Below are 14363 nucleotides of genomic sequence, written 5' to 3'. Positions count from 1 at the left end.
ACAAGGAGAGACAAACTAATACTTCCTTCACAGGGTGACACAAACTAGTACTCTTCTACAAGGGTGATAAACTATTACTTTCTTCTACAGGGTGACACAAACTAGTACTTTCTTCTACAAGGAGACAAACTAGTACTTCTTCTACAAGGAGAGACAAACTAATACTTCCTTCTACAGGGGTGACAAAAACTAGTACTTTCTTCTACAAGGTGACACAAACTAGTACTTTCTTTCACAGGGGTGACACAAACAGTACTTTCTTCTACAAGGGTGACACAAACTAGTACTTTCTTCTACAAGGGAGAGACAAACTAGTACTTTCTTCTACAAGGGAGAGACAAACTAGTACTTTCTTCTACAGGGGTGACACAAACTAGTACTTTCTTCTACAAGGGTGACACAAACTAATACTTTCTTCTACAGGGGTGACACAAACTAGTACTTTCTTCTACAAGGGAGAGACAAACTAGTACTTTCTTCTACAAGGGAGAGACAAACTAATACTTTCTTCTACAGGGGTGACACAAACTAGTACTTTCTTCTACAAGGGTGACACAAACTAGTACTTTCTTCTACAGGGGTGACACAAACTAGTACTTTCTTCTACAAGGGTGACACAAACTAGTACTTTCTTCTACAAGGGAGAGACAAACTAGTACTTTCTTCTACAAGGGAGAGACAAACTAATACTTCCTTCTACAGGGATGACACAAACTAATACTTCCTTCTACAGGGGTGACACAAACTAGTACTTTCTTCTACAAGGGAGAGACACACTAATACTTCCTTCTACAGGGGTGACACAAACTAGTACTTTCTTCAATAAGGGTGACACAAACTAGTACTTTCTTCTACAAGGGAGAGACAAACTAATACTTTCTTCTACAAGGGTGACACAAACTAATACTTCCTTCTACAGGGGTGACACAAACTAGTACTTTCTTCTACAAGGGAGACACAAACTAGTACTTTCTTCTACAAGGGAGACACAAACTAGTACTTTCTTCTACAGGAGACACAAACTAGTATTTTCTTCTATAAAGGTAACTCACACTACTACTTTTTATAAATATATTATAAAAGACGGATTATACTATATCCTGAAAGTCAGACGTTGTCACCAACTTGAACCGCTTGATGTCACACGTGTTCTCTGATTCCACGCTTGTGTCCACACTGAAGTCTTACACGTGTTGTGTTTTCAGTCCTAAGCACCAGTTCACACCAGTTGGCTGACGTGACAAGCTACTTAACCTTTTGCTGTATTGCAGGTTAGGTTGAACTGTAAACCTATTGCGTGTGTATTTTGCAGCTAAAAGTGACTGATGAGCGTTAAATGCTCTTAATGTCTTCTTCTTCTTCTTCGTCTTCTTCGTCTTCTTCTTCTTCTTCTTGCATTACTAATTAGAATGTTTATTTCGTGTTATTTTTTCACAAGTAACATCAGATGATGGGCGTGTTATGCTACTTAACTCTGTATTGCTAATAAGAATGGATCTTTGGTGTGTACAGTAGTTCTTGCATTCAACACCGACTGCTCAGCTTAACGTCCTTCCCCAGCACCTTCATCTAAAATGTATCTTTTGTGTTCATTTACTGTACATAACTTGGTCACTGGTCAGATCCTTGAACGGCTGCTCTACCACTATAATCCCTTGACACGAATTCTCAGTGTCTCTGTGTTCCTAAACGTCTACAGTACTTACTTGTGTTTACACGAATAAGTTTATTGTGAATTCTTCTGAGTGTACAAAATAATATTTAATTTTATTTCAGCGAAAGTTCTATATATATATATATATATATATATATATATATATATCATGTAGATCCACAATGAAAACGTGGATAAGATAAATCTTGATAAAATTACGCAGGGAAAGGGGAAACAATGGAGCACCTTAGCTTTCGTCTTTATTCAAGACAACTTCAGAGGCAACTGAATTACATAGACAGAGAGAAGCTTAAGTACACAGGGTGACCTTAAGCCTCTCTCTGTCCATGTAATTCAGTTGCCTCTGAAGTTGTCTTGAATAAAGACGAAAGCTAAGGTGCTCCATTGTTTCCCCTTTCCCTGCGTAATTTTATCAAGAATTATCTTATCCACGTTTTCATTGTGGATCTACATGATATATATATATATATATATATATATATATATATATATATATATATATATATATATATATATATATATATATATATATATATATATATAATGTGTGTGTGTGTGTGTGCGGGGTTATACCACATACGTGCTCCTGCCGTCTCTCGTCATTCTAAGGCCTCATTATATGCGGTTTAACCAAATGTTTAGTAAAATTCCCTCCGGCAGTCCATTTTTTGTTCATTCATTTACCAAATCGACACTATTGAAATAATCAAAATAATTTCTGACACTCATGAAAACAAATATGCGTGTTAACACTATCTAGAACGAGCAAGATATTTTTTTCAACGATATTCGACATTATCAAACAACAATTTCTAAGTGCATGAACGCTGTATCAGTTGATCCATGGTGACTGATAATGACAGGGCGTTCTTGAGAATATTTAACTGGTCACTCATGAACGTAATCACTTCAAACACTCACAGCATAGTATAAGGCCTCACTAACGCACGTACACTAATAATATTATGTCACCATCACTCCGGCTACAATACAAGATCCACCCGTTGTCGCCAGTTACAGTACATGACGAACTCACTCCACCATCAGCTAAATGTCGTCAGAACCTTTACAAATTACTTCTTCCGCCAATTCGGGATTTCACATGACCTGGAAATAACAAAATTCTTCGATAAATTTCTAATCAGTAGTGAAATTGGGAACCTTAGGACTAACTTCCGGTTATGGGCAGTACGAATACAACACACTGCAGACTAAACTTTCTCTTGGTACAAAAGGAAGCAGTGTAGACAGCAATACCTTATTTTCACACTTGCAAAGTTAGGTAACTTATACCACTGGGCGAACTTGAAGGTGCCCGGGATCACACCAGGAACCCATACGACAGGGACCTAGAGTTTTTTTAATCTCATAATTTTTAATTGTTGATGGAATCGTGTAATTTATGACTCAGTTACGCGCTTAAAGGCCTTAGCTGTTGAAGCGCACTTATAACATCATAACAACACCAACCTCCTCGTCACTAGTGAAAAGTGAAAGAGTCCCATAGACCTGACTGCCCGGCAGGGACAGTGTAAATATAGCACACTGGTGTATCCATTCGATTGCCGTCACTGTTAATTGAACCTTAACCCACGAACCCCTTAACACGGTACCCTAGAACCATGCAATACATGACAGTAAAAAGTGATTACCATACAACTGCCCCCATACACACAAACCAGTCATATTTCTTATGCCGAATAACAAACACGCTTTTTGAGGAGTTAAACGTTCACTTGGATCTTTGTTCCTTCCGCTATAATGGACGGCAAAGCAAATGCCGCCCGCAGTGCTTCAACAATCAAGAGCTTATTGTTTTACAATTTACAGACGAAAAGGCCAGTTATGACAAGTAACTAGTCAATGAAGTGTTTGTGTGTATACATAAAACCCGTAGCCAAGTGCTCTCTTTTGAAGGAGTCTGAATGTGTGGTTGGGTTACTGGTTGCATATGTACACTAAATCTTCCTAATGATAATGCCCTTATTCAGGATCCTGAACAAGAACAGCAGAAGATGGCCGTTAGCAACAGCAGCCAGCCCGACGATGGAACATCGGACGCCACCACCGTAAGTCTTGGGGGACAAGAACTGTCATAACATCTCGAGGGTTTGGTTTTTACAGGTCCGTTAGATGAAATGTGCTCGCAATTGAAGATGTACTGTAGAAGCGCACCTAGCTGGTTAAATTAGTTTTAAAAAAATACACTGAAACAATACCTTAACCAAATACGTTCCTTGCCGACATTAATCTATCCTTTAAATGGGATTAAATTAATTGCCGAGTCAGTGTAATTTCTAAGTTATTTTTGATAAATCATTTGTAATTTACGTCACATACGAGGATTATTCATCCTACGACTCTGAGATTTGAAATCCTACCTCGTCCAAGACCCAGTCTCAGAGATTCGTACGTAAAGTTTTTCACGTAACAAAGAATTTACGAACACACATAACTGGCTGACTTAAGACAAAACATGGCAGCCAAAACGACATCGAAATTATTCCAAGACTACTGTAGCCAGCTGTGTTCTGTCCTCCAGTTACAAGTAAAACAATATTGTAAGAATCTATGAGAATCTGGGTCCAGGACTCCAGGAGGGGGAGACTATTTGGGGGGTTTCTAAAGATGTCTTTCAGCACTCGAGTTCCATGACCTCTAAACAGTTTTTTTTTACTTATTTTTTCGTAAAGCTCGAGTCTGGCGTTTTCGATCAAATACTGTAGTTACCCCCTGAATTATTATTATTATTAATGTTAGAGAAATGCATTAAGCCAATCTTAGGAACCCCCCAAAAATTGCTTGGGAATTCGGTGCCTCAAGCCGGACTTTTTAATGCCTTTTTAACCATCACTGTTACCAACACATGACTGTTAGTACCCTCTGAAGCATCCATTGTATAGTTCCAAAGTTGCATGAAGATGCAATCAGTGATCCTGAATAACCTAAAGACATGGTATTTACGATTTAGTTGCAAATTTAACATTAGTAAAATTCCTAAAAACTAGTAATAAAATATCTACATATTTTACGATAATCATATATTTTTAAACAAAATATCACACACGTCAACAGATAACTTCTGTGGGCACAGGGAGAAATGTTTAAGTCTTCCTCTCAAGCATTCAGTTTTCTTTGAACGTTCATAAAGTTGGTATGTATGTACAGGGGACACCAGGTTCTAATTCAGACGGCGTATTAAAGTTTAACTAGTGTATTTTCTAGGTCACTGGAGTCACGAATAATCGATCTCGAAGGGGGCAAAAAATACAAAAATAAAAAATCCCTTAGGGTCCCCAAAGACCCCGAGAGGAAAAATCATAACTGCATATTGTGATGTCCCTCCTTGCTACCCACAATGTTGAGAAAGGCAAAGTTGACAAGTAAAATTACGGAGTGAATAATCTAGGCGGGTTGAAATACGTGGATGCAGCAAGTAAGCAGCACACACACAAGAATCACTGCTCGTGACAGACAAATTTAAGTTATGAAAGAGATAAGAAGATTATCATGTAAACTGAGTAATTTAATAAAATTTATATTAAGTGCTGATTAAGTTAGTTAATTAGGTACATTATATAACACAAGTATAACAAAATATGCAGTTATCAAAATAAAAATGTAACAACTATGCATCTACCAAAACACACCAGAATGTTACCCAATTATTCTTACTTTAAACATTAAATACACGTACTACAGGTATATACAACAACACAAAAACCTGATAGAATTGGCAGCTCAGGTAGCAAGTCTAGGTTGCGATGGCCAACCACAAGGAACCAGGGATTAACGCCGTAGTCCACTGCCCTGAATCCATCACAACACCACCAGCAGTAGTTATTAATACAATTCGTCGTCCACACCCCTGGAGAAGAGGAACACCGTAGGCCGGTTCCATGACAAAACCCCAACGGACAAAACTAACCTAACCTAACCTAAACATAAAAGTGTTTTATTTTATATTTTATATATGAGACTGGGGTTTTGTCCGTTGGGGTTTTATCCGGTCACCCCGTAGGCCACAGAGTAGAGCCTCAGCTTACCAGGCATACACAACTTGCCTCGATGCCTCGGTCTCATAGTCAGACGGGAAACTGGTCTCATAGTCGAATGGGAAACTGGTTCTGAAACGGTGCTCACTGGGGTCGAGTAGCTTCGTGAAGCAGTTTCTTCTGTTGTCAAGTTGGAGCAAGTGATGGTTATGGTGGTAGGGTGAGGAGGGGATGTTGCTTTACAATTTTATTATTAATATTGATGCCGAAACACAGTTTTTCAAGAAAAACCATTGGAAAATGGCCCCCAAAATATAAATTCGGCTAAAATGTCAGCACGGCAGCTATGTTTGAAAACATCCTCTATTATTTTACATTTGTCTTTCCAATACCTATCCTCAGAAGGTCGAATGTCCGAATCAGACAAAATTTAAAAAAGTTATAACTGTTTCTCTCGGGCCCTCCTGGGGCCCCAGGAGGGCCCCTTGGGGGACCCCAAGGGATTTCTTTGCCCCCTTCGAGATCAATTGTTCATGACTCAAGGAACCTGGAAAGCATCCTGCTTAATCTTTAACATGCCGTCTGGATCACAACTGAGGTATGCATACCCACTAATACCAATATGCACCTGCCTCGCAGAATCTAGTATGGGGCGAGGTAGTAAATAAAGATTAAATATATTCCATATTCACTTAATTAATAAATTATATTCTCCCAAAACACGAGCGCAAATGGGAAAAGGTTAATTTTACAGTACTTAACATGGTCTTGACCATACCCTTTCAAAGACAGAAACAGGTGTGTTGGTAACAAATAATTTTCATCCGGATTCCATGTTTGCTATAGTTTAGCTTTAATTAACGTTGATTAGAATATAGAATAGCATAGCTAATATCCTCGATAAACAATTTCAGCCCCAATATAAAGTTTACAATAGCCTTTAAGACAGGTTGTATATATTTTCCTTAAATTCGTAGATAATATTTCTTATACGGAACGTTTTAGCATGCGAGAGTTTCAAATAGTTTTTAATGGATGTGCAGACAAAATCCCGCCAGACAATTTTATCCACTAGAGTTATTGAATTACACAATACGGTCGAAATCCCAACAAAGGATTTCCCACCGGACAATTTTTTAAAGGAGAAAATTCAACCATTCCCCGCCAATTGAAGAGTTTTTCGAAGGTTGTATTTTGTCCGTAATCTATTATAATTATATATATATATATATATATATATATATATATATATATATATATATATATATATATATATATAAATAAACACACAAAAATAAGTAAAGCCGTGTAGGTTAGGCTAAGTTGTCGTGGACTAACCTGATTATTTCCGTGGCCTCGCGTCGTCTGGCTGGTCCTGTGGACACTAGTAGGTACAAGCTGCAGCCAACTCCCCAGCCTATCTCACCTTCCTCAATACCACTTGAGGTTCTGTAACTGTAATGAATGTCGTATTTTCAAAAACACATTAGCATAATAACAACAATATAACGGTGAATACGAACGCACAACAAAGACAACTGTGGATACAATGTTAATTTTAAATATATCCTGAAAATAGTTATCTTGGAACATGTATCAAGACAGAAACCTAAAGTGTTGTGAGTAGAGTCTAAAGTTAAAAGTAAATTTACATCAAATTGTTTAAATGATTACCTTGAATAAAGAACCGAAAGAGCCCCCCAACAAACATGCTGAATACACAAATTCGTTCGTCTCAACATACTTTCCGATACAGACCAACATTACTTGAGGAACACTTGATGACATTGGTGCCTCTTGTTTTTAATTCGTCGAAAGTACCTGTATTTGTAACATAGACTTTGTCCCTTAAATATCTTTAAAGAAAAGACTTTGATTCAATACGGTCACCAGAGCAGCTGCACCTCATTCAGATTGTAGCTAGATGTGTAGCTCGTGACACTATCCTTTTGAAATCATCCTCCTTCAATTTTAAGATGCCACAAGAACTCGTGAATTATGTGTTTTTTTGGGTTGCAGTTTCCCAGAAGATAATTACGGATGTTTAAATTTTTGTCCGATTTCCTGGCATTATATTAAGAACAGTGAACTTGTGATAGTCGTCTCAGGCTTTTTTGGCCTTTCTTTCTAATTTTTGTCGCACTTTCTGCAATTTCTGTTGTAACAACAGCTGACAGACGTTCGTGTTTTTTTTTTTACGTCGAAATAGCCTGTTTGTCTGAATCGTTTCATAAGCTTCCATAGCACTTGTTTGTTTCTTTGGGTTTGCTGGCCGTCAACTGCTTAAGTTATTACGGTCGACACCCCATGTCACTAATTTCGCTTATTTTTTTTTTTTTTTTTTACGGACACTTAAACGACGTTGAAACCTGAGCTGACACGTTTTAAATAAGTCACTCTACATGAATTGATCCGAGATAAACACCCGTTATTCCCTATTAAACACAATCGCAAGACTGGGGGTCAGTGCGGACGCTAGTGACGACATTACAGTAATAAGCAGCGATAACGTGTAAAGTCTGCCCTTACTTATGCTGACGTTGATACCTTACTTATGCTGACGTTGATACCAGTCGCTTCAGATTATAATAATGCTAATTACTAGGTTTCTGAAAAAAGCAGAATGTTAATATCAGTATACGTAAGTTCATATCAAAGTTAATATTAACACGGTGCAATAACTGCACAACAATATCAGTTAATATTAAGGCAGTACACTGTAACAGTAACAGTTAGTATCAACACACAACAATACAACAGTAACAGTTAATATAAACACACAATAAGTCAATGTTAACACAACAATAACAGTAACTATCAACACATAACAGTAACAGTTAATATAGACACAACAATAACAGTAACTATCAACACATAACAGTAACAGTTAATATAGACACAATAATAACAACACCACAGTCCCACGCCAGACTCAGAGGTTCCCGCCATCGTGGCGCTGTACTGGGCGCATTACCGCCAATTCTCTCTTGTTCTCGTGACATGTTTCTCAAGTGGTGTTTAGGAACTGTGACCTCGACCGCTTAGGACACCTGAGGGACACTTGTCCTCCCCCTTCACTTATATATGTGTGTTTGTCTGTACGTGTGTTTGTCTTAAAATGCTGAATTACCAGTTTCCCCTAAACTAATGTATTCCCAGGGTTCGGATGATGAAAAGTTCATACGTAAACTATTTTTTCTCTCCTGCTGAATGCGTAAGAACCCACTTAACTGCCTCACTTAAACTACGGTAAAAATATTTCAAATCAAATCAATAAAACACGACTATATCAAAATGTGTCATCTTAAGCTCAGTTACGGTGAAAAAAAAATCTACGTACGAATCTTTGTCACTCCGGACTTCAATAATACAACGATAAAATAGTCGGATGTGTTCAGTTTGGTGATTTCGTAGCTGCTTGCTGTAGTAAGTTTAGTAATCACAAGCATTTCTTTTTCCAGATCTTGGCTACAATTTAAACCTCGCTGTACTAAACCTCTTTTATTTTGTAGATGCTTTTTATATCGTACGCCACTAATGATTTCTCCTTCACTCACACTCATACCGTCATACTTAGGGTCGGGGCTGGATTCTCAAAGTTTACGTTCGGTTTTCTCTTAAACGGAACGCATCTAATTGACAGAGCTATGCTAAAGCGCACGCGCGCAAAAACAAACAAAAAACGTTCAAAATCGAATCGAAATTACATTGAAGCTACCTAAACTAATTTACAAGGTACAGAATTAGTTAAAGGATGAAATTAACGTACAGAATCTTTGTGAATCCGGACATGATCCCTTATGTCGTGACGCTTACATAAGGACGCAGTTGGAGTTATTCTAAAAGATCGATACTCCAAACCTGCTTCTCATTGGCAAATACAGTATGTGTAGTAGCGATATGGAGTATCCGTGTTGCTCCCAGCGGCAGGCCAAAGGAACCCACTAACTTTTCACAGATCTCGGGCAACCTAAACTCTGAGTTACTATGATTTACATTTGTAGAGATCTTGGCGCAAGATTTATATAACTTGGAGCATTCCGATGTACTGTTTGTGTATAAATATCACTAAATAATCCTCTTAAATAATATGGATAGCAGTTTATGTGTGTGTGTGTGTGTGTGGTGATATATTCATCACAACCTTGGGTACAGCAAGTTGGGAGTTGTGGACAGTTACTATCACTTCTGACAAGTGACACCCAGTCCTGACTGATATAAACTGACAGTTAATCAGCACAGACAGTAAAATACGTCTTCCTTTAGCGAAATTGTGAATCGTTCTTAGGAAGCAAAAATAAACAAGTAACTATACTGTTGATGTAAAAATATCAAGACAAGTCAAACACACACACTCTCGCATTATCTCTAACTACCAATAGCCATATAATGTATTTTTCAGTCTGTATTTTTGTTTGACTGTCCTTGTTTTTCTCTCCCTACCTCCTTCCCTCCTTCTCTGACATGTAAAAATAACAAACAAACATAAAAGTCCCGGCCAGGAAGTAAGAAAATTATCTTGTTAAACCATTAAAGGCACTACATACGTCATTTACTCCTTTATGTCCTTAGCGATGTACTTCACAAAGACCTTCCCACCGCCACACACCAAGTGGAGTCACAACAACCTCACGTGGGCTCTAGTTAACCCCTTACCTTAGCAACTAGGCCACACTTCCTAGCACGACTGGACAAACATTGTTGTGGTCAAGACATCAATATACCATTACAGAACTCTAAGCAAATCACCTGAAGATTAGGCACCCCGGTTTTTTCACCTTAAGATTAATCACCTTAACGCTACAGGTAGAGTTAGGTTAGGGTAAGTTAATCTTTAGGTGAAATAAGTTGGGGTGCCTAATATTCAGGTGATCTTTACAAGTATTTTATAATACCACGACTATACTGTAGAAGAAGGATGAACAATATGAAGTTCTGGATACACAGGACTAAAACCCTTTAACTAGAATGGATTCAAACAACATAAATAAGTACAATATCTGGGCCGAATTTTCTGTGCACTTTGCCTCCATTATAGACTCCCGTGTCATCGTAGTGGAAGGGGAGGGGAGGGGACGCCAGTGGCCTTCAGTTATAGGATCCTCTTGGCAACAGCTTCATCTAGATTCTAGAAGCTGCCTGTGTCTGTCAGTTTGCTTTCTTGTATGTTTCTCTTCCTTTGTATTTTTTATCTTCACTGTTATCCTTATCTATCGCACACACTTTAATTTGCATAAATTTTCTCTCCCTCTGTGGAGGGAGAAAAGAGTGCTCGTGAAGGACATATTTGTCAAGGTTTCAGCGTGAGGGTCATATCTTTGACTGTGTGACTGGTGCTCACTGTTGTGCTGCTTATCATGACATTATATATATATATATATATATATATATATATATATATATATATATATATATATATATATATATATATATATATATATATATATATTAATTGTGTGTCTGTGTGTGCACACCACATTCACACATATAACATTATTCCTTTAATGGTGAAGACTTCATGATTTTTCTTTGTGTAGTTTAATTACAGTAATTATATGTGAGAAAGAGCTACATTGTGAGATATTGAGAGAGATAGTGTGTATGAGGTGAGAGAAGCCCGCATGGTGCAGGTTTCTCGCGGGGACACCTCACTGACCACCATCATCACACCCTTTACATACCAACTATTTCTTCTCGCTCTACTTCACCTTTCACCCATTCTTCAAACCCACCCTTCAAGTCCACCATCACTACTCCCATCCCCATTCCTCCCAATTCTCCACAACCACGATTACTACCAGTTCAACCACAAAGCCACCACCGCTACCACTTAAACCACATCACCACTACCATTACCACCACCAACACATCATCTCTGTGTTTCGTTCTCCCCTCTAAAAAAAAAAATATATATATATATATATAATTTGTTTCGAGTGAATATCTTGTCTGCGTGTCTTGGTCCACGGACACTTCCTTGTTTGTGTCAAGTAGAGAGAGAGAGAGAGAGAGAGAGAGAGAGAGATTCATAAAAGGAAAGCAGTGAACTGTTATTGATTTAGTTTCTGTGTGTGTGTGTGTGATGGGCCAGTAACCATCATCAGTGATTAGATAATGTGACAACAACAATGGTATAATAAACATAACGTAACAAGGCATTATCTATACCTCCCCCTTGCCCCTCCCCGCCCCTCCCTCTCTCTTCATCATTCCCCTACCCCCTTCATCCCCCCATATCCCCCCCCTCTCCAGCTGGTCTTGTTGCTACCCTCACACATGCCAATATGTAAATTCCCTCTTACACTTAGCTGAGAGAGAGACAGACAGACAGACAGACAGACAGACAGACAGAGAAAGAGAGAGAGATGTGGCAGGGAAGAGGGAGAAAAGAAGAAAGTGAAAAATTGGGAAAAAAGGGGGAAGTGGAAGGTGGAGGAGGAGGAGAATTGAAAGAAAGAGAAGTCAAAGCTAATAAGAGGAGAAGAGTGAGTGGGAGGAGAGTGAATGAGAGGAGAGTAAGAGTGGGAGAGAAGAGGGGAGGGAGTGGTACTGATAACCTTGAAACAGTTGATAGTTCTTATCAAAGAAAAGACCATTTTGTTAGTTATATTTACATCCAGGGGTCGGCTGATATGATAATGTTAAGAGAGTAAGGGTTATCTCTAAGTCGTGATCCCGCGAGATAAGACCCAGAAGGTGACCTGTGGTATTGGAAGCGTATAGAGGAAGCCTTTATGCAGCAGTGCTGTAGATTGATGTTGGCTGATAATGATAATGATGATGATGATAAGCTGGGTGTTGGCGCCTCCGGACTTGACAACTAATCAGCGTGGGCTTCATCGTCCCCTTTCACCAACCAACCCTCGTTACGTTACACCTATCCACTTAACTAGAAATGTGAGACTGTAATAAAGTGACATACTTATGTCACGGCAAAAATGACAACGACCAAAATGGCTAAGAAATTTCACTGAAAGTCTTCCGTAAATAGTAACTTTCTTGTGCCTTGTATTAAGAAGAAAATCTGACCTGCGAGTCTTTGAGAATCCGGAATGTTACACATCTTGTCAATGGTGTGATAGAAGCATAGACAGTCAGAAACAAGCGGGAAACAACCAACTGGGACGAGTCACAACATTTCACACCCAAAGTTTAACTATCTCACGCACACTAAGGTCACAGAACAGTTGAAAGATCGAGACATCTTCCCGCCAACAAGTAACATTAGTGATCTCTGCGTTGCACACACCAAGAAAAAAAAAAACGTTGAGCAATCATCCCAAGACACATCTTCCGTGACCATTAAAATTCAGCCTCATAAAACTTAATGAGTTCATGACGACCTTCTTTCTTAAACAAGCTTCTTGTGGAGGGATAATAAACATGCGTATCTTAGTCCTCACATCACAATACTCATCCTCATGGAGTCACAACCTCACAATACTCATCCTCATGGAGTCACAACCTCATGATGCTCATCCTCGGGGAATCACAACCTCATGATACTCATCCTCATGGAGTCACAACCTCATGATGCTCATCCTCGGGGAATCACAACCTCATGATACTCATCCTCAGGGAGTCACAACCTCATGATACTCATCCTCATGGAGTCACAACCTCATGATGCTCATCCTCGGGGAATCACAACCTCATATACTCATCCTCATGGAGTCACAACCTCATGATACTCATCCTCGGGGAATCACAACCTCATGATACTCATCCTCAGGGAGTCACAACCTCATGATACTCATCCTCATGGAGTCACAACCTCATGATACTCATCCACAGGGAGTCACAACCTCATGATGCTCATCCTCGGGGAATCACAACCTCATGATACTCATCCTCAGGGAGTCACAACCTCATGATACTCATCCTCATGGAGTCACAACCTCATAATACTCATCCTCATGGAGTCACAACCTCATGATACTCATCCTCAGGGAGTCACAACCTCATGATACTCATCCACAGGGAGTCACAACCTCATGATACTCATCCTCGGGGAATCACAACTTCACAATACTCATCCTCATGGAGTCACAACCTCATGATACTCATCCTCGGGGAGTCACAACATCACAATACTCATCCTCGGGGAGTCACAACCTCATAATACTCATCCTCATGGAGTCACAATCTCATAATACTCATCCTCGGGGAGTCACAACCTCATGATACTCATCCTCAGGGAGTCACAACCTCATAATACTCATCCTCAGGGAGTCATAACCTCATAATACTCATCCTCAGGGAGTCACAACATCACAATACTCATCCTCGGGGAGTCACAACCTCATAATACTCATCCTCATGGAGTCACAATCTCATAATACTCATCCTCAGGGAGTCACAACCTCATAATACTCATCCTCAGGGAGTCATAACCTTATAGCAATTGCCGTCATCATCAACTGACCATGAGTGTTTCAGAACAGGTGGAGTACTGGTGATGGTCTTACTAACAGCTACAGTGTCTTCTGCTTCTCCACCAACTGTACTAACTTTCACCCACCAATTATTTTTATATACAGTATATATTTCATGTCTTACAAACGCAATACGACTCGTACCTTTGTATATATATATATATATATATATATATATATATATATATATATATATATATATATATATATATATATATATATATATATATATATATATATATATATATATATATATAT

General features: G+C 38.8%; 1 protein-coding gene across 2 annotated transcripts in view; it reads left to right on the top strand.

The window, feature by feature from the left end:
• The window catches only part of LOC121861499, a 32292-nt gene that overhangs the window by 6145 nt on the left and 11784 nt on the right, over positions 1 to 14363 (top strand). For both annotated transcript variants that reach the window (XR_006088034.1, XM_042359297.1), the window contains exon 2: positions 3667 to 3744. Coding sequence is in view for 1 of the 2 variants with exons in the window: in XM_042359297.1 (XP_042215231.1) it covers positions 3667 to 3744 (78 nt within the window). In the remaining variant the exon portion in view is untranslated. The remainder of the gene's footprint in view (positions 1 to 3666; positions 3745 to 14363) is intronic.

Source organism: Homarus americanus, unplaced genomic scaffold, assembly GCF_018991925.1.
Source record: "Homarus americanus isolate GMGI-L3 unplaced genomic scaffold, GMGI_Hamer_2.0 scaffold24260, whole genome shotgun sequence".
NCBI classification, from domain to species: Eukaryota; Metazoa; Arthropoda; class Malacostraca; order Decapoda; family Nephropidae; genus Homarus; species Homarus americanus.
Note: the sequence above shows the minus strand (reverse complement) of the source record. Positions and strands in the feature narration are given on the sequence as shown.